Below are 22,851 nucleotides of genomic sequence, written 5' to 3'. Positions count from 1 at the left end.
TCAAGGGGACTCAGACACCTTAACCAGAGCGGAAGGTCCGGGGTTCTATCCCCAGCTGCGTCATACCAAAAGACATTAAAAGATGGTACTTGTTGTTACCCTGTCTGGCGCTCGGCATTAAGGGGCTAACACAAGGACTTGTCGGCTCGGAGTCAGTATACTGTGTCTGAGTGGGATATTCATGTTAAACTGCGGCATGGTATCTCAGTGAGCTAGCACTATAAATCGGCATCAGTCTTGACTAGTACAAGCAGCCACACAAACACACACACGTACATGCACATCACTATATAAGTGCAATAATCTTGGACGCGACGTTAAATCCCATTTCACCTCACCTCACCTCACCTCCATTGAAAAGTGCATTCTTCAATTAATTGAACTTTGCAGTGGAAGAACAAACACTATCCTGGATGAAGCAAGTAACATATGCCCTATATTAATGGATCTTTCTGAAAATAAATCTACAACTTGTCCACCTATAATTATCACAGTAAGTGCTTATATTATCATTACAAAAACTCAGACAAATTAACTAACGGTCTACTTATCATTACACAAAATTACGTATTTTTCTCTCCATTTCCTTTGATGGCTAATGGCCAACTATAAACCAAACAAACAAGTTTCTTTATGCTGTTAGAATGTAAGCTGTAATATCGTATTTTATTACGATTTTATTAGAAATAACCGAGTTCATAACAATAGTATGGGGACTCATGCAAATATCATTTCCCGGAATGACATCACACCAAACACAAAATCACAGCTGAAGATTGTAGACATCATTCGACAAGTGTTGTTTTCTAAGTCAGCATACGTGATCAGTGCATTTTTCTAAACTGGAGCCCCCCAAAATAAGAAATAATGAGTAATAAAGAAATTATTACACTCACACTCTCTATATACTGTTGTTATGAAATAGCTTCCTTTAGTAAAACTATTACGCCTGCTGATGAAGATCATTAAATTTAACTATTTAGGTTCCAGTTGTTTCCTATTGCTGAAAATATCTGTCTGTTCCCTTCTGGTGTCCTAGAATAACATTGATGACTAACAGCACTGAGAGGTTTCAGCAGAGTGTTCAGCTGTTTAGAGAAAAGCAAAGAAAGCCCTGCTTGCAGCACTGTCTGCACCTGCTTACGTTGAATGTTGAATGTTGAATGTTGATCATGACGTATCAAGCAAACACAGAACCACATATGATCATTATTCACATCAAGTTTCAGCTCTGTGTTTTGTGAAAAAGAGTTCAAAACACTTTTTTTAAATTGATTTTTTTCCCCGTCTTTTTTCATTTGATGAAAAAAGCCCTAATGATGATAGCAGCAGTAAGGATGTTTGGAAATATATCTTGGAATAACCTCCTACTGGCACATGATTATCTAATCACACCTACTTCATTCCTTGTGCTGGGAATAGGATTTCATCATCAATCATTTATCATAATCGCATAGTTACAACTGACCAATTGTTGATCATAAGTTAATAGCTACAACTGACCAATCGTTGATCATAAGTTTATAGTTACAACCGACCAATCGTTGATCATAAGTTTATAGCTACAACTGACCAATCATAATCGCATAGTTACAGCTGACCAATCGTTGATCATAAGCTTATAGCTACAACTGACCAATCGTTGATCATAAGTTTATACAGTGATCGCTCGCTATTGCGCTACCAATGGGGTCCAAATAATTGGTGGGCGTTATAGACGATGAGCCGTTTAACCGAAGCCGAGGCGGGGGAGCGCGCTCGGCAAATCTCAAATCATCAATAGGCCTATGTGTTTATCTCACGTCACGTCAAAATAGTATATATTTTTATGGACCTAGATCTACCTGTAATATCATTCATTTATTAAATCTGTCATATTTCACAATGTCTGAAATACGTATTCCATTCTAATTTATCATTTTTTATCAATAAATTAAAAAATTATTCACTATTTCCCGCGATGTTATTGAAAATAAAATTCTCGGACACACATTTCGACAACGGGTCCGCATCGAACATGTCAAAGAGCAAAATATAGACTATTTTAAGCAAATCTTTAAATATATTATACAAAGTGATAAATAAAATCAACAAAAATATATCTAAAAGTAATCAAACTTACATCTAAGTTATTATTTCCATCGTTTTGTGCGATCGCGTGTAATGTAAGTCAAATGACATCTCGGCTTTCGTCGCCTTGAATTCTCGGCTCGGACACAACGTTTAATGCAAAAATATATGCATGAAAAATCTTTGTCACAGCTCGTAACCTAGCACGATACATTCGCGAAGTTCCATATTTTTAATATATATCGTGATTTCCTGCTTAAAACGTTCAGAATAACACGATTTAACAAAAAATCTTTCGCTAACTTCTGAAATTTATCAAACACGAGCTTTGTATCAAAGCTTGATTGGCTGCCTGAGGTCACGTGCTCAAAATTGACCAATCACGAAACTTGTAGCAGATTTCGGCAAGAAAGCGTCATTAGAAACAAATTTTAATCCAATGAAATCGCTTGTTATAACTACGGGGAAAAAACAGGCGATGTTACGAAAGCGCGATTACGAAATGAATGACCGCCGTGTTGTGACAGCAACTACATTTGTGTGACAGTTTAGCCTTAAATTGGATTGCCCACTAATTAAGAATATAAACTTCACTTGTGGTTCTCTTTTATTGCATGCATGCGCTTCTAAGATCAAAGGATGTATAGTGTGAAAAGTTAACTAGTTGAACAATCGTATTTCCGGGACTTGCCGCGGATATTTTCAAACAGATTATTAGAACTCCATTCAGCGATAAACCGTTGATTATGCAATGAGAAGCGTTATGTGCAAATAAACAACGAACAACAATACAATCATGTCTGTGTAAAACTCTCAGTATTAAAAGTGTACATAAATTTTGGGAGCCATGCGTTACCGCGCGTAATAACCGAAGTAGCGCTTTATCGAAGAGCGCAATAGCGAGCGATCACTGTAGCTACAACTGACCAATCATAATCGCATAGTTACAGCTGACCAATCGTTGATCATAAGCTTATCGCTACAACTGACCAATCGTTGATCATAAGTTTATAGCTACAACTGACCAATCATAATCGCATAGTTACAACTGACCAATTGTTGATCATAAGTTTATAGCTACAACTGACCAATCATAATCGCATAGTTACAACTGACCAATCGTTGATCATAAGTTTATAGCTACAACTGACCAATCATAATCGCATAGTTACAACTGACCAATCGTTGATCATATGCTTATAGCGTATAACTGACCAATCATAATCGCATAGCGTACAACTGACCAATCCTTGATCATAAGCTTATAGCTACAACCGACCAATCATAATCGCATAGTTACAGCTGACCAATCATTGATCATAAGCTTATAGCTACAACTGACCAATCATAATTGCATAGTTACAACTGACCAATCATAATCCAGACGTAGAAATTAAGCATGAAAATCAAGTATCCTTGTCATATCCATATGTTCAAAGCAGGGGTCCGGAAACCGTCATATGCGCCGGACATGTCTGATTGGGAATCTCAAATGTCCGGTCTAAAATATTGCTTACCGGACATTTAAATTTTTCTGTCCGGACATTTTAAAAAGGATTGTCCGGACATTCTTAAATTTTGACCGGACATGATCAACAGTTAGGACTGAGCAGTTTCTGTCTGCAGTTGTAACACAATGAAGATTATCTACACGGACAAGCTGACAAGCTAAATACATAGTACCGACAATGATAGTCCAATCGGTCAATCACTGTAATTGGCAATAAACTGAGTTGACACTGATTAATCGAGGATTAATTACTGAGAACATCTTGTTAATTTGAGTAAAATGTGTTTACAACTGTACATAAATACCTTGCATCATCGATGTACCTCATTATCCTCACAATGCTACGATACGTAACCTCAGACAAGAAGCGAAAGCGTGACGACAGCCAGTCGACCGATGCAGATCAGTCGAGCGGATCTGCCAAACCCTCAAAGTCTGAATGATCATTTTGTAAGTCGTGGCTAACGACTTTCACTTGGTTGACATACTATGAGGATTTGCAGATTTTATTGTTTTCAGTAGCTAGTCGTATATTGAATCTTGATTGACCGCCATTTTGCTTTCTGTGACGATCGATATCAATTTTTTTTATGGTCAATAATTAAGTACAGATGAAAAAGTATTCAAATAACTATTGCTATCAACGATAGTTTAGGATTTATGATTATATTATCTGTCTTGTTTTTAAATAATCTTTAGTTTTAAAAAACAACTTTTCCCGTGAGGTCACGTGATAACCAAATATGGGATAATAGTCTCGATCCAAATGTTACAACGCGTACACTTGAGCAGACTCATGAATATTAATTAGACTGTTCACAACGTTGACAAATCGTTATTATAACAGAAACAAACCTATGTTTTCCATATATATCTAAAATGATGTTATTTATTATTAATTGTCCGGTGAATTAAACAATTTAAATTGAAACAATTCATAATTCATCATATTATGAATACGTAACAACTTGTAATTTGTGTGTAAAAAGTCGTACTAAAACACGCTGTTTGAAGGGGGCGTAGCATAAATGTAAATGTCCGATTGGGATTTTAAATTTTCCGGACCCCTGGTTCAAAGTAAAAGATATTTGGGGTACTCTGATTCAAATTCTAACCCCAAAGAACCCAGGACTGTAATCAGCTATCAACATTCTTCCACATTCAACTGTCATATATGAACAATGCACTGTGGTAGCTTCAGTGATAATCGTTCATCGGAACATCGCTACCACTGTTTCAATCCTCAACAGAACCATATTTGGCACTTATTGAGGTCACCATAGCAACCAAATTCTGCACTTGGCACCCCTGAAATATCAACATACATGTATTGCCTGGTGGCTACCTCATGTCCAGGCCCTGGTTTCTACTGGGTTTTGGTCTTCAGAACCCCATAAAGTAACATGCTTTCAAATTGTGTCAAGTTTGTGATGTTGCTTCCTTCAGTCAAATGGTCTACAATAGGATTAATGTTGTTTTATTGCATTGCTAATTTGGCTCCCTGTGAAGTTATGTTATTGCGTTGGTACTAGAATATAGCAGTAGGAACCATGTGGCTTCCAGTGAGTGAGTGGGTGTGGTTTACGTCGCTTTTACCAATATTCCAGCAATATCACAGCGGGGGACACCAGGGCTTCACACATTGTACCAATGTGGGGAATCAAACCCTGGTGTGCCCAAGGGACGCAACTCTGCACAGCAAATCACGGCACCGACTGGGCCACTCGTGCCCCCGGCCAAACAGGAAGGTGCATTGCTCACAGAAGAAAGCAATTTTTGGCAGAAGTATCAAAAGCAGAGATACGTCATTTTCAGGGTGCTTCACTCATCTTGTCCTTTAGCATGACAACTTGTAGCTGATATTCAACAATAAGTGTTATTCACACGGTGGTTATTGAATTTATTTGCCATGGAAAATATTATTTCAACTTGAATGTTATTTGTATTATTCATATTTCCAGCCCATCTGTCATAGACGCTGATGAACTTTTCGAGATTCTCAATTGTCAGCATGATTATGCTGCAGGGACCATTGCCATCTTTTATCAAACAGCCCTCACATTCATTCAACTGTTCCAAATGCTGTCATGAAAGTTGGTGTGTGATACGGTACTTTTATTCCTACTTCTCCAATCCTGTTAAAGTACATGTGTTATCAGTGTATAAGTGTATGTACATTTGATCTTTCAACAGACTTGAATGCTGAGCTGGTCAAGGAAAAAGTTGGTCCAGGTTATAGTAAAATATGACAATGTCACCCATACTTCTCAGGAGGGTAAATCGTTTTTGTCAGTAAAACAGTATTGTGGTAGGGCCATCTCTCTGGATGGAAACCACAGCATATATCTAACATGCATCAATCTAATCATAGCACTCCAGCAAGCTGATAAAACAGCAATTCATTTTTGCACTGTAATCATTTGGAAACATATTTCTCAGTATTTTTAACTGTCAGCACTATTATCCTGCAGGAAGCGTTGTTGTTCATGATCAAGAAGCCCTTACCTTCCACTGTTTGAAGTGTTGTATAAACAAGAGACACGAAACCTATTGTGGATAACAACATTGATAATATTTCTTTTTCTACATCTTGCACATCTACCACGTTTTTGAAAGCCATGAGCATGGGTACAGTGCCGACATACCTAGAAGGATAATTAGGGTGAATCTGGGTTCGAACCCAAAAACATAGGATTCTGGCACACGTAAGGGATGTAACTCCGCAGCAGCAGGGATATGCTTGTACTCACCAATCTTGATGGGGTCCTTCTTCTGCACAAACATGCTGAGAACATTCTCAGGGATCTGGATGATGGTGGCCTGGCCACCTCCATCATTCCCCTCCTCGTCCACCGACACTGGCTTCTCTACAACACAGGGCAGCGAGTCAGCATGGACTTAAGCCTATCATAGTAACTCTCATATCACACCAGGAGACACTAGGAACCATAGTACTAGCTCAGGAAACACTGATTATTCCAACTTAATCCAATGTAAGTAGTGAAGGGCTTTACTGCAAGTCAGCATCTTCAAGAAGCGAACTCAGCTTATAACTGTTCAAATATTAAAATGTAAAAACATACTGACATACATGTAGCAACTAGTAACTGGAACACACTAAAAGTACAGAGCAGCATAATATTTGCACTTATTCATGGAAACAAGACTCACTGGGAAGACAAGAAATGGTCAAGGGGGGACAACTCTTACACATGACATTTTGCACAGCCGTTACAGCTCACATTAATCTTGTAACATTTAAATAAGATGGCATAACAAGGAATGAAGATGGGTCATTTGACATATATAGTTCATTTGAATTCAGTTGATCTGTGCAACATAAACAGCATTTTCAGCTTAATAGTCCAGCATCATCTTTCGCAGACACTGGACACAGACATCTGTACACCAGCACCACAGCTACAAGCTAAAGCGAACCTCAAGGAAATTCCAGCAAGACTTTTGGTCCCTAGTATCCCATAAGAACAGATGAAAAAAATGTGACCTTGGTGATTGTGAGTCATCCTCCATGACGGCATGGATCGGTGCTAATGCTATCAACCACACGGCTTGAAGCACAAAGTAGGGCTGGGACAGGTAACTCGGGAACTCGGGTCGGGTGGGTCCTGAGCAGGACCCAGGTACCCTCAGGACTACCCGGACCCGTGGTTAGTCACGTGATATATTGTTTAATGACAAAAATTATCTAAAACTCTATGGTCACACTACAAGTCACTAATGTTCCCATTTCTTTCTGAGAATGCACCCATTCCTTCTGACTTCTATATGTTTGAATGAAGATGAAACTCCTTGCAGTTTTACACGTGTATCTAAATACATTTTGCCAGGGCTACAGTCAAACGTTTCCAAATCGGACAGTTTGTACCTATCTCTAAATATCTACAACAGGTACCCGGGTAGGATCTGGTAATAGGGTGGTGGGTACCCGGGTAGTAAATTTGGACTCGTCCCAGCCCTAGCACAAAGTGATCATAGCCCTACAACGATTGTAATGCCTATACTATACCACAGACGTATGACTGTCTGAGCTCTATGATTGCACTGTCAAACACGGGCCATGTCTACCCCACCCTGACTTGTTTATTTACAGAACAGCAGTTATAGTTGGTCTAATGCTGACTTTGACACAAAACAACACTAACACTCAATGCTACAAGTAAATGGTAGCAGCATGCTGTTGCTGTGACTCACCAATCGTGTCAATGTCCTCATTGTCGGAGTCCCCGCCATCGTCATGCAGGGGGTTGATGAGGATATTGCTGCTGTCAAGGACTGTCAACAACAAGGCTCTTTATTAAACCCCTGGAGTACACTCGTTAAGGCAGTGATGTTACCACAGTCAAATGCAAACTTCCAAACTAGGCATGTGCAGAACAAGAGGATGTCACGAGGATCAACAAACAGCGAATACATTTACATATTACAGCACTAATTATAATAATAATCATCAAGAATATTCTATATTGTGCTGTAATATGTAAATTTACTCGCTCTTTGTTGATACTTGTAACTGGTTTGGAATGTTGTGTTGTTTGTCAGCAAGGTCTGTGTGTTTTAGTGCTGCCGTTTCCAAGTTTTCAGCATGCTCTCAGATTAATGATGCTGGGTTTTTTTTTAATTAGTTTTCTGTTGCTGATTCCTTGTGTATTGTGTTTTTTGTTACCATGGTTACAGTCTGTCTGTTTTCATTGGCAGGCCTGACATGGCATTAGGACATGACCATGATTCTATCAACTCTTACATCCCTCTATCTTTAGGACATTTAGGACGTGTGATCACATCAGACTGTGACAATGTTGATACTGACAACATCAAAAATGAAACTGCAACAATTAATTATTAATAATATTAAACTAGGATAACGAATAGAGGATTGCATATTTTCTAACCCAGCTATGATTTCTAATCACATTTTGTACATATGTGAATACATCAGGGGCATTCGTGTTTGTTTGTTAATGCTGCTCTCAGCAATATTACGTCCATATGACAGGGGTCTGTAAATAATCAAGTCTGGACCAGATAATCCAGTGATTGACATCATGACATCAATCCGCGCAATTGGGATACCATGACATGCATCAACCAAGTCAGCGAGCCTGACCACCCAATCCTGTTAGTCGCCTCTGACAACAAGCATAGTCGCCTTTTATGGAAAGCATGGGTTGCTGAAGACCTATTCTACCCTGTATCTTCACAGGTGCGGAGTGTGAGTGAGTATGGTTTTTATGTCGCTTTTAGCAATATTCCAGCAATATCACGGCGGGGAAACACCAGAAATAGGCTTCACATATTGTACCCATGTCGGGAATCGAACCTGGGTCTTCAGCATGACGAGCGAACGCTTTAACCACTAGGCTACCCCACCGCCCCTAACGGGTGCAGAGCATTTGTGAGGGGACAGTGTCGGACAGATAGGTACTACCTCATCTAGGGCTAGAACAAGGGCTGAACCATGCAATAGACACCACTAGAAGAAATAACTTTCTTTTCCCTTTTCACTACCAGTAACTTCAAATGAAATGTGATAGTATTACTTCAAATACATACTGTGATAATCTGGCACATCTACGGTCCACAGTCTTTTGTGTCTAAATCATAATGTTTTGTCTGTTTGTTTAATGCCACACTCAACAATATTCCAGCTATAAGATGGCGGTCTGTAAATAACTGAGTCTGGACCAGACAATCCAGTGATTGACATCATGACTCTCGATCTATGCAATTGGGATACAATGACATGCATCAACTAAGTCAGCGAGCCTGACCACCTGATCCCGCGGGTCGTCTGTTACGACAAGCATGCGTCGCTGAAGACCTATTCTAACCCGAAATCTTCATATCAGTATTGATAGAAGGAAGCTAGTGATGAACTCACTTGAGTTGTTGGAGGAGTCGAGTGCTATGGGTGTGACATTGGAGCTCAGTTTGGCTGGAGTTTGGGTGATGAGAGTGCCGTCGCTGATGGCCAGTGCTGCCTCTGTTGACTCTGCAGGCTTTGGTTCAATCTTCTGGAGAGTCTTGGCTTGGTTCTGAAGAGCTTGGAGACTCCCGATACCCTGGCAACAAGATATTGACAACTACATGTTGAAGTACTCCCGATACCCTGGCAACAAGACATTGACAACTACATGTTGAAGTACTCCCGTTACCCTGGCAACAAGATATTGACAACTACAGATTGAAGTACTTCCTGTACCCTGGCAACAAGACATTGACAACTACATGTTGAAGTACTCCCAATACCCTGGCAACAAGACATTGACAACTACATGATGAAGTACTCCCGATACCCTGGCAACAAGACATTGACAACTACATGATGAAGTACTCCCAATACCCTGGCAACAAGACATTGACAACTACATGATGAAGTACTCCCGATACCCTGGCAACAAGACATTGACAACTACATGATGAAGTACTCCCAATACCCTGGCAACAAGACATTGACAACTACATGTTGAAGTACTTCCTTTACCCTGGCAACAAGACATTGACAACTACATGTTGAAGTACTTCCGTTACCCTGGCAACAAGACATTGACAACTACATGATGAAGTACTCCCGATACCCTGGCAACAAGACATTGACAACTACATGTTGAAGTACTTCCGTTACCCTGGCAACAAGACATTGACAACTACATGTTGAAGTACTTCCGTTACCCTGGCAACTAGACATTGACAACTACATGTTGAAGTACTTCCATTACCCTGGCAACTAGACATTGACAACTACATGTTGAAGTACTCCCAATACCCTGGCAACAAGACATTGACAACTACATGCTGAAGTACTCCCATTACCCTGGCAACAAGACATTGACAACTACATGTTGAAGTAGTCCCGTTACCCTGGCAACTAGACATTGACAACTACATGTTGAAGAATTACCCTGGCAACAGGACCTTGTAACAATGGCTGAATGAACACTGTTATCCTAAAATGTCTGTGCTGCAATCTGTAATGTCAGGTAATAATACATCAGAAGTCAGTGCAAAATGCTTTGCCTTTAAAAGCCTGGGCACTGGTTTTCTTGCATCATTTTCAGAACAAATCAGCCTCTGTATATGAACTTGTATTAGTTAAGCACTCTTGACAGAAAGAAATTTTACTACTCTAATTTAGATTAGCAGCTTAAGTCACAGATTTCATCACAGCATCACATTGAAATCCAATTTGAAAGGTGTTTATTACTGTTTCAAAGTTCCAGAAGTAAAGTTTGCTAGACCCCTATTTGTTTTACAAGCTGTTTCAACATCTCATCCGAATCTATTAGGATACCTTATCTGGATAAAAATACATGGCCACAGAGCTTGCCACTGACATGTAATCGCAAGGGTCAAGTGTCTAGTGACATAAATATTGCTCATAAAAGGAGGGTATTTTGTTTCTTTCAGGGGTAGGTGACCCCGCCCGTCTGGCAATGTGAGTCGAGTACATGCAGACGCACCTGTATGGGGGCCATCATGAGAGTCTGGCCGTTGGCGGTGGGGATGATGACCGCTGGGATGCTGTTAGGGGTGGACGACTGTCCCGGTGGGGGGTAGCGGCGGGGGCGACCTCGTCCTCTCTTAAGACCTGCAGACACATTCAAGAATAGAAGAACCAAGCCTAAAGAAGTGCAGCATTGTTGATTGTCTGTTTGTCTGTACAGCGTTATTGTGTTCAAAATGTGTCAAAATAACTATCAATGACCTGAAATTTGTTATCAATAATATCTTTCACTTGACCTCAGCTTCAAAGTTTATCATATCACATATATCAAGTGAAATAGGGCATATTATGTAGAAAGCTAGTGTTTGTGGAAGGTGTAAAAGATGTTAGATATTACCTGTGATAGTGACAGGTGTGTTGGGTGTTACCTATGACTGTGACAGGTGTGTTAGGTGTTACCTGTGACAGTGACAGGTGTGTTAGGTGTTACCAGTGATAGTGACAGTTGTGTTTGGTGTGACCTGTGATAGTGACAGGTGTGACCTGTGATAGTGACAGGTGTGAACTGTGAAAGTGACAGTTGTGTTAGGTGTTACCTGTGATAGTGACAGGTGTGTTAGGTGTTACCTGTGATAGTGACAGTTGTGTTTGGTGTGACCTGTGATAGTGACAGGTGTGTTAGGTGTTACCTTTGATACTGAAAAGTGTCTAAGGTGTGACCTGTGATAGTGACAGGTGTGACCTGTGATAGTGACAGTTGTGTTACGTGTGACCTGTGATAGTGACAGGTGTGTTTGGTGTTACCTGTGATAGTGACAGGCATGTTAGGTGTTACCTGTGACAGTGACATGCGTTTGGTGTTACCTGTGATGGCCATAGGTATGGTGGGAATTTGGGGTGCTAGCTTTCTCTTTTTCATCCCCGTAATGGTGATTTCGGGGTCGGCCTCATAGTCATCTTGTGGTGACTCATCATCACTTCCGGACACCTCGAGGACATCGTAGTCTGCAACAATCACATCCTCAGTACTGGAGCTTCAGATGAACTATTTGACATCTTTGTATATCTTCTGATTGATATTCTATTGTCTTTCTGTGTAGCTCATATTCATAAGCTGCTACCTAACTTCATTGAAACAAGAATAATATACCAACATTACCGCTACCTTCGGCAATCATTCAAAGGCTAACAATAATTGATAATAACAAGTAACATAAATTGATCACAAAACAAGGCTTCTGTCGCCAAAATCAGGACATACCATCAAGGACCCGAGTCTTCTTCCTCATCCGACCGCTCCTCCGAACCCCATCAGGACCTGCAGGACACAAGGCACATGTCTACATCATAGTACCATAAGCTTCTGACAAAAGCCACTCTGTTAACAAGTCTACATCATAGTACCATAAGCTTCTGACAAAAGCCACTCTGTTAACAAGTCTACATCATAGTACCATAAGCTACTGACACAAGCCACTCTGTTAACAAGTCTACATCATAGTACCATAAGCTCCTGACACAAGCCACTCTGTTAACAAGGCTACATCATAGTACCATAAGCTACTGACACAAGCCACTGTTAACAAGTCTACATCATAGTACCATAAGCTACTGACACAAGCCAATCTGTTAACAAATCTACATCATAGTACCATAAGCTACTGACACAAGCCAATCTGTTAACAAGTCTACATCATAGTACCATAAGCTACTGACACAAGCCACTCTGTTAACAAGTCTACATCATAGTACCATAAGCTACTGACACAAGCCAATCTGTTAACAAGTCTACATCATAGTACCATAAGCTCCTGACACAAGCCACTCTGTTAACAAGTCTACATCATAGTACCATAAGCTACTGACACAAGCCACTCTGTTCACAAGTCTACATCATAGTACCATAAGCTCCTGACACAAGCCAATCTGTTAACAAGTCTACATCATAGTACCATAAGCTACTGACACAAGCCACTCTGTTAACAAGTCTACATATAGTACCATAAGCTCCTGACACAAGCCACTGTTAACAAGTCTACATCATAGTACCATAAGCTCCTGACACAAGCCACTGTTAACAAGTCTACATGATAACAGCATACTAAGAAGTTACCTACCTACACAATCCTTCAGTAAACATAACTACTACCTCATTAGGACAAGCGTACATGTCCCCTACCTGCATTGGAAAGTTCTAGCAGCCCCTCTGCAGCGCTGGACGTCTGGTCTCTCTGGGAGTCATCCCCCGGATCAAAGCCTACAGAACCGTCGAGATTTGGCGGCAGATATCCGTCCTCACCTGGCTTGGGCTTTCGTGGACGACCACGCTTCTTCTTGCCTGTTTGAAGTCAGAATTCTTCACAATTCAAGACAAAAATCACAGTGCATGGAAACTATCTGTCCTATGTTAACAACATCCCTCAGGTGAGAAGATAATTCTTATGTTGGATTCTTTGACTGTAAGTCATGTATTATTTTGGTGAATCCTATCCCAATCCCGGTATATTAATATAAACCCAAGACACATATATTACTCCCTTCGGTCTTCCAGGTCTCACTCCTAGGCATTGTGTTTACTATACCACACTTACACCTTACAGACACTTAATTCCTTCCCACAGACATCCTCCCATCCCTCCCACACCTGTTCACCCAGGTCCTCCTGGCTCCAAAGTTCCTCGCCCTAAACACCCATTGTGTGACACACTAGGCATCAAGGTCCCTGGACACACAATCCCATTAACAACGAGGCCCCACCCCCATGACACCTCAGACACCAATTGCCCTCCTTGTGACACCCTAGGAATCAACGTCCCTGGACACACAAGTCCCTTCCATTAACAATGAGGCCCCACACCAAGACACCCATTGCCCTCCTTGTGACACCCTCTGCATCAACGTCCCTGGACACACAAGTCCCTTCCATTAACAAGAAGGCCCCACCCTAAGACACCTCAGACACCAATTGCCCTCCTTGTGACACCCTAGGAATCAACGTCCGTGGACACACAAGTCCCTTCCATTAACAATGAGGCCCCACACCAAGACACCCATTGCCCTCCTTGTGACACACTAGGCATCAAGGTCCCTGGACACACAAGTCCCTTCCATTAACAAGAAGGCCCCACACCAAGACACCTCAGACACCCATTGCCCTCCTTGTGACACCCTCTGCATCAACGTCCCTGGACACACAAGTCCCTTCCATTAACAAGAAGGCCCCACCCTAAGACACCTCAGACACCCATTGCCCTCCTTGTGACACCCTAGGAATCAACGTCCCTGGACACACAAGTCCCTTCCATTAACAATGAGGCCCCACACCAAGACACCCATTGCCCTCCTTGTGACACACTAGGCATCAAGGTCCCTGGACACACAAGTCCCTTCCATTAACAAGAAGGCCCCACACCAAGACACCTCAGACACCCATTGCCCTCCTTGTGACACCCTAGGAATCAACGTCCCTGGACACACAAGTCCATAACATTAACATTGAGGCCCCACACCAAGACACCCATTGCCCTCCTTGTGACACCCTAGGAATCAAGGTCCCTGGACACACAAGTCCCTTCCATTAACAAGAAGGCCCCACACCAAGACACCCATTGCCCTCCTTGTGACACCCTAGGAATCAACGTCCCTGGACACACAAGTCCATAACATTAACATTGAGGCCCCACACCAAGACACCCATTGCCCTCCTTGTGACACCCCCTGCATCAACGTCCCTGGACACACAAGTCCCTTCCATTAACAACGAGGTTCCACCCTAAGACACCCTTGACAAGCCCTGTTCACCCACCTGGTGGAGGCAGCAATGGGTAGGCACAAATCTGTTTGGTTTCTGGGTTCATCATCAGGACACATTTCTTCCCTCCAATGACTACCTCAGTCTTGTCTCCCACCATGATGGGGCTGTTCAAGTCTGGCTGTCGAGGTGGAGACTTCACCTCAGTCTTACACAGCTTCACTGACGTCTGCCCCGATAAAAGGCTCCCCTCAGAGACTGGAGTTCCAGTGTTAAGTAGTGAGTACTGGACAGTGTTTCCACTTGACAGGTGTCCATCTGAGACGGCTATCTGACCACCAGATGACACCGATATATGCCCCCCTGACGACACAATGATCTGATTTCCTGAGGTTGTGAATACTGTTCCTGAATGACTACTGAATGGAACTGCAGACTGTGAAGTGAGTTGTGAGTCTGACACAGTGGTCAGTTGTCCAGCGTGGCCTTGTGCCACGGCCATCAGCTGTCCCTCCCCAACCTGAACCAGCTGGGGGTTGCTGCTGAGCCCATCTGTACCGGCAGCCACAGTTCCGTCAGCATCCCTCACATAGTGACCTTGTGACAGAGTGAACTGACCCTCGGGGGTTGTAATTATCTGACACTGAGATGTCGCCTGCGCCAGATGTCCATCTGCCTGATTGTCCACAACTGATGCCTCCTCCCGTACATCATGTTCTTCCTTCACAACTGTCATAGCACCATGTGCATCACTGGATAGGTCCTCACTGTCAATGTTGGATTTCTCAATCCGGATGAACTGACCTCCCACCTCTGTCACCATTCCATGGTCTTCCTCTCCAGTTCCCGGGTGCAGGCTGTACCCAACCAGGTCACCATTCCCGGTAGCGATCACCTGCAGGGGGTCGCCTGTTCCCCCCATAGCCGGACCAAGTGTGCCATCCCCAGTAACCTGTGGGTTATTGTAAAAAGGCTTAACTAATAATAGTATATTACAATATATAACACAGAGATTTCTCTTCCTTTCAGATCCAGTAGCAGACCTGTAGATTAAGGACAAAAACCTACATATTGTCTGAACCTATAGTTTGTATTCATAACTAGTTTAACAGGCATGGAATACTCATATCCCCCACCAAATTGACAGCAATACCAAGTTCCTTTGTCAAGTGGTATATATCTCAATTAGGTAATTATGGTAACGGTTCTTAGACAACCCTGCCTAGATGTTTTTGTAGAATGTGTAAACGGTTTCAAAGTTATGCTCTTGCTAAGGAAACATTCGTAATCAACAGGCACCAGTTAAGGCAAAGTCTAATTTTTTCATAAATCCCAAACTATGAAAAGGCATTGGTTTACCAATAGACCTATTAATATGCCACGTTTGGTGAAGAAATATGGTACGTTTTTCAAGATCTGTGCCAAGTTTGGGGATTTTCAGTCAAAGTCAAAGTCGTTGCCAGGGAAACTAAAAAAATAATTTATAAAAAATCCCAAACTATCAAAAGGCACCAGTTTACCAATAGACCTATTTATGTGCCAAGTTTGGTGAAGAACTATTGTAAGGTTTTCAAGATCTGCTCCGGAAACGTGCACTTCTGTCATTTTCAGTCCAAGTCAAAGCCGTTGCCAGGGATATTCGAAAAATATTTGTTTTAAAAATACCAAACTATCAAAATGCACCAGTTTACCACTTGACCTATCTATGTGCCAAGTTTGGTTAAGATATTGCTCATGTTTTTTAGTTCTGCTGACAGACGGACGGTCAGAAGGACGGAACCCATGGCGGGGGATAATAATATAAGGTAAAACAATAATAAGAAATCAACTCAGAGAATCAAGGATGCTACATTTATTTCTTGTACAATAGCATATGAGTCTCACCTGTATATAGGTCCCTGGGGCTATCTGCACTGCTCCTTCTATGCCTTGCTGCTGAAGGAAGATTTGTGTGGCCTCCTCCAAACTGATGGTGATTGTCTCAGGCTCTGTTTGCTCACTGAGAGAAGCTTCTCCCTCCTGTGGAAGTGTGATAGTCTCAGTCTGTCCCTCACCACTATCTTGATGCAGAGTTATTGCCCCTGACTGTTCCTCCTGACTGTCCTGGTTGAGAGTTATTGGCCCTGATTGTCCCTCGCCACTATCTTGATGCAGAGTTATTGCCCCTGACTGTCCCTCCCCACTGTCCTGATTGAGAGTTATTGCCCCTGATTGCCCCTCCCCACTGTCCTGACTGAGAGTTATTGCCCTTGATTCATCCTCTGAAGCAGGAACTAGGTGGTCTTCTTCCTGCAGCATCTCTGCATCTGGGGATGTGTTCACAGATTCAATATCTACAGCTGCATCAGCACTAGGGACAAGATTCACATCATCACTAACAGCGCTCTCAACAGCTTCTTCTCCAGGATCTTCCTCCATCTTCTCTTCCATGTCCTTTGGATCCTCCTCCTGTGCTGTGTCAATCATCAAACTGTCCTCACCTACAGTATCAACCGTCGTGGTGTCCTCTCCGCCAGTATCAACCGTCATCACATCATCACCAACAGTATCAACCGTCACTATGTCCTCACTACCAGTATGAGCCATTGCATCCTCCCCGGAGCAACCAACCGTTGCCACTTCCTCCACTGCTGTGTGCATCGTTGAGTCCTCTGCAACAACAGCAACTGCATGTTTGCCTTCTGCAGCACCAACCTCTGTCAGACTGTCCTGACCATCAACCTCAGTGACAGTGCTGCCTGTGCCTGCCTCGTTCCCTTCATCTGCATCTTCTTCCTCTTCTTTGACCTTGACAACCTCAGATGCTTCTTTAGCCTCTGCATCCATGCTTCACTAAGTGTTGAAAGCAAACATCGCAAGGTTAATATTGTAAAACCCACACAAACTTTAGTTTGGATAATGCCTAGTTTGTTATACTCTCAAATACCTCCCTCTATATATATTGATTATAGTCAAGTGTGCTTTGTACACAAGAATATATGGTACTATCACATCTTAATAAACAGAAAGGGTTTCACTGAAAAAAAGATCTTGCATTAGTCATATGAGTTGTAAACAGTGATACCATTAAACCATAGATACTGACATCAAAAACAGTATGATGAAGTCTGGACACAATAACACACAATCTACCAGATCACAAATTGTAACCATCCAATCCTCATTTGTCAGCTCACACAAGCAAGGGATACTCTAGACACTAGCCACTTGTCATACTATTTACATTTTAAATCTACTGGAAATAATGTTTGCCACACTCTGGAGTGGTGTAATACTATACCACATCCATTGTCTAGTTATTCACAAACTCAATTTCTGTCCCTTACATCCGTAATGATGAAGTGTCAGATTGGGATGGACCTTCATTGGCTTGTTACACAGAAAACACTGATTTGAATCCCACATGGGAGCAATGTGTTATTCTTGGTGTTTCCTCTGTCATATTGCTGTGATTGATATCATGAGCAATAAACCACACTGTCGGGTACGATGAGCGTGTGAGTATGGTTTGATGCCACTTTTAGCAATATTCCAGCAATATCATAGCGGGGGACACTAGAAATGAGCTGTGAGGATTCAGATACGCTAAATAATTTTACTGTGTGCAGTTGGGTTCAAGTTTACGAACTTCTGACATGCATGACCGTTCCATTTTCCAACATCAGGGTAAAGAGCTTTTCTATCTTTTCACAGCAAAAATCGATTGTACCTCTGACAGTTGTGACTGAAAATGAAGTTGACAGTAATTTTGGAACTAATAATAGTGATGTTTGATGTAATTCCGAGCTGATGAACGCAAACAAAGACATGGAGAAGCAGTCACTCGAATGTAAATAAAAATTTGTTGCTATGAAAGGAAAATTAAACACAGAATGGCTAATGAAATACGCGTGGCTAATAAACGATTCCAAGACTTACGCTATGAACTTGCTAATAAAAGATAATTTCAAATAATTTTGGCCACCTACAATATTGGCTCAAATTCTTACTTTTACCAGTGGCTACCTTGAAAAATGCATTCGTAGCCATATGACTACTAATGCTTTTACCCAGGTATTTCATTAGTTAGTTGTCTGGTGTTTTGTCTTGTGTTTAGCTAGTATTTTGATTGAACAAAACAACTAAGACAAACATACACTTACTTTTTGCTCCCCATAGTTGAAATAGTTCCAAACATCACTTTTCCCCCTTCTGCTGAGCCATTGTTCATTACTGGGGTAGAGGCAAAGGGGGATAACTCCAAATAACAGGTATCTTGGTCCGAGTAGGGTAATAGGGGCAGGTACACAAGTAATTTGACCTGTCCCAGCCCTTAGGACAGTGTTTGATGTAATGCCAAAAATAATTCACCAAGCACTATGTGCAATCTGGTATGAAACGCAGATTGCAAATTGACATAAATATTTTGCTAAATGTTGATTTGTACATGTGAGCAAATGTTATTATGTGACCAATGTTATTATGTGATCTCTTAGCTGCTGATGAGACGAGATGGAAGTTTGGATGAGATGGAAGTAAACATTGCCATTAGCTGTTTGATGAGCCAGTCATTTTATGCATCACTTAACATCCCAGCTATATTACGGTGGCCTGAAACTAATAATGCTCACTGGTACTTTAAGCGGTGAGGGTGACACAATTCATTTATCAACATGTTTGACGAATCAAAACTTGAGGGACACAGAATCTGCCATTATCTGAGACAACTTCAAACCAGACAGATCATTTTCAACATCATATCTCAATTTTCTCAGCAATGCTTTTTTCCCCCCCAAGTATATTTTCTACACAGAGCAACTAATATGTGTTTGTGTATTCTACTTGGTCTACAAAGTGGCCTCTCTTCTCAATAAGGCATATTCAGCAGCTGTATTGTCATTTCAGTTGTGATCAGTGTTCGATGCATGACCTGGCTGTGTGTCATCCTCCTACCCTGACAAGTATTGTTGCTCATGCCACCTGTTTGACTGGTCCACAATGTCGTCAAAATATAGCAGGAATATTGCTAAATGTGTCACAAAACATTTACCCACTCACTCACGATCTTGGATGCATCTCTAAAACTAGTTTTAGCCAATGAACTTTTCTTGTGACCGCAAGAGGGATGCTAGTGAAAATGATGACAAAAGAGACGAGTTACACTGCAAACATGGAAATGTTTCTCACATGATTCATAGCCTTGAATGTTGAAATACCATTTGAGATCAAATAGATTTACATTGCTCCTTTTATAAACCTTCAACACAATATAATTGAAATTGATTCTCATTAGTGCTGTTACGATTCAACAAACTGTATACATGTACCTTCATGAATCAAATTTGTTATTCGTGGTCACTAGAATCAAATACGTACGATTTTTCGGAAAAGAGTGTTTTTTAACTCGTCAGTTATTTATCAAAGCGAGATATGCAAAATGGAATATAAACAAGCCACCAGTAGCGTAACTTGTGTCATTTTGTCAAGGCCCCTAATGGTCCTGTCATCCAAAACATGAGGCTATAGTATAAGCATCATTGTTGCAATGTATTGCTTGTTTGCTTTACAAAATATATCACAGAAATGTTTCAACCTAAGCAATTACATGACGTACATTTACGTACATTTTTAATAAACTTAAGTTTTACACTGACACAATGTTTTTCCCCAATGCAAAGTAAATACCAGCTCATTAATGTGAGCAGGTAATACTGAAGTAGTTTGTAATTGTAAAAAACATCCCATAATAGTGTATGTATCAGTCCCCTCTACACTAAATGAGTAGCATTACTTAACTTTAGGAAACAAAGGCAATGTTCAGGCTAATGCCAACAGAAGTGTGTCATATTGACAAAATATACAATTAGGCGGCACTGTATACTTTATATTGTCAGGAATACTTTCAAAATCAACCCAAGCAACTCATGTTCAGGCCTCAAAGTTGCTAGCTGTGTTAACCATATCTACAGTACGTTTGACTCCAAATGAGAACGATGAATTGCAAAATAACTCGAAATCCAGAAAAGTGTATGAAACATCAATACGGTACTTGACCATGAATACCCTGTACCAAAAAAAACTGAATTTTGTTATTTTAAAACCCATGACGGATGAGGTTCTTTAAGAAACTATCATGTAATTTTGTATAGAAATGTGTACATGACATGTAGGGGGACAAACCGTGGAAGGCACAGGTCTTAAAATAAACAAAATTCAGATTTTGTTGGGTACAGGGTATTCATGGTCAAGTACCGTATTGATGTTTCATACACTTTTCTGGATTTAGAGTTATTTTGCAATTCATCGTTCTCATTTGGAGTCAAACTGACTGTATGTGCTGCTCACTATAAACGATTTTCATTTGTCGTGACAGAGCTACAGACTGTCCTATAGTATTTTACTTATAGATTCCTTATTAGGAACTTACCGCACTAATAAGCCAGCCACACTGTACATGAATCAGTCTCACAAAAACTTACTCACTTCCTAAAACACTTCCCTTCAAATATGCATACTTATGTATATTTTCGATCATTCAAATTTTCGTGTACTTTTCCGGATGGGATCATTGCAAGTGTCCAGATTCTTGGCCTTCACCACTGTGTGCAATGCCAAATATTTACCAGACTGGTTTCAAACACGATTAAGAAAAGTTATTGTTACTGTGATCTAAAATATTTGAAGGCAAGAATCTTAGGAAGTGAAGCGCGTATTTTGCTCAATCAAAGGGTGACCCAGATTTGGATCAGGAATCTTTTAGGAAAATACTATAGGCAGCCTGAAGCTCTGTGTGGCGTCAAGTCAATATGACAATTGTTCACAGGAGCAGCACAGAGACATGGAATCCGCAGCTTTAATGCTGCTGGAGAAAGAATAATATCTGTGTGTCAATTCCTACAGATGCTGATACACATTATAAAGTGTCAATGCTTTATGGAACAAATGAAACATACAGTAGAATCTACCATCTCGTTTTTTTGAGCTGGAAGTTGAACTAAAACTGACAAGCTAATGGATTTTTTGCATTAGGCCTATTTCGTAGCAGATACAAATAAAAAACAATCTGACAGTAGAGCAAGGATCAAATAGAGAGAAAAACACAACATTCAAACGCCTTGTCCCGGTCTACCCGTCCCATTTGACCAACTATTTACGAAAAGGCAATTCAAAGAAAAGACAACTGAGGTACTTATAAATCGGATCAAGGTTTATTTCAAACACAACTGTTTTATGTATGAAAGGGTGTGCAAAGGACATGCCCGTCCCAAAGGATAACTGCACAGAATATTACTACTCGAGCGCACGCCTGCTTTGCTGGCTGGCAACCAAACAAACATGGCGGGCTCTGTTTCATATTTGTTTCGGAATTGTTATTTATATCACTTGTAAAATTCAATACTATTCACTGAGGAAAAATAAAAAACGACAAAAGTGAGATGTAACAGAGTCATCCATATCATTTTCGTAGATTTGATGTGCAACAAAATCAGTTAATTCGAAATTTTTGACAAGTGAATGTATGCAAATCAGATTTGCCCGAACATCAGGTGCGGTCCGGGCAAAATTGGGAATATAACAAATATCAAAACTACTCAATGAAAATAATCTAGGCATAGGCTAATCTAGTGAACACACGAAAAGATAAAATATAACATACCTTTCAGATACGATTAGTTTGAACAGATTTTGCAAGCGACCCGGGACTTGTATTTTTGTCACAAGATAGCCGCCATCCCATAATGTATTAGTGACGTCATTTAGAGTTGTCTCCCTTTGGCCATCCCCGTTCGCCATAACATTTGAATGTGTTTCATCGCGTACTTTTAGGAATAAAAGACAACATAGAACACCCGACATAGAGTATCAGAAACGGCTTGTTTTCTTGAAAATACTACTTGAATATTTACAATAATTTGCAGTAATGTCATCTTACCCAGTGTGCTGGGTTTTCTTAAATATACACTAGCGAACAAAAATATCAGTGCACATACATATAATTATTCTACAATAACTTTAAAAGAATAGTTTCACGAAATGGCTTAGAAATGTGCCAATCTACCTATTGTGCAGCTGCTTGTC

The 22,851-nt window shown here is 40.9% G+C and overlaps 1 protein-coding gene across 1 annotated transcript in view; it reads right to left on the bottom strand.

The window, feature by feature from the left end:
* LOC124137163 overlaps positions 1-22,510 on the bottom strand; it is a 105,453-nt gene extending 82,943 nt beyond the window's left edge. The window contains exons 1-10 of the mRNA XM_046503360.2: positions 22,430-22,510; positions 16,678-17,625; positions 14,848-15,745; positions 13,222-13,380; positions 12,304-12,360; positions 11,907-12,047; positions 11,059-11,186; positions 9,480-9,660; positions 7,793-7,873; positions 6,331-6,447 (exon numbers count right to left, since the gene is read on the bottom strand). Of these exons, the coding sequence (XP_046359316.2) occupies positions 6,331-6,447; positions 7,793-7,873; positions 9,480-9,660; positions 11,059-11,186; positions 11,907-12,047; positions 12,304-12,360; positions 13,222-13,380; positions 14,848-15,745; positions 16,678-17,619 (2,704 nt within the window). The 5' untranslated portion in view covers positions 17,620-17,625; positions 22,430-22,510. The remainder of the gene's footprint in view (positions 1-6,330; positions 6,448-7,792; positions 7,874-9,479; positions 9,661-11,058; positions 11,187-11,906; positions 12,048-12,303; positions 12,361-13,221; positions 13,381-14,847; positions 15,746-16,677; positions 17,626-22,429) is intronic.
* Between the last annotated feature and the right edge of the window lie 341 nt (positions 22,511-22,851).

Source organism: Haliotis rufescens, unplaced genomic scaffold, assembly GCF_023055435.1.
Source record: "Haliotis rufescens isolate VD_foot unplaced genomic scaffold, xgHalRufe1.0.p SCAF_5, whole genome shotgun sequence".
Classification (NCBI taxonomy): Eukaryota; Metazoa; Mollusca; class Gastropoda; order Lepetellida; family Haliotidae; genus Haliotis; species Haliotis rufescens.
Note: the sequence above shows the minus strand (reverse complement) of the source record. Positions and strands in the feature narration are given on the sequence as shown.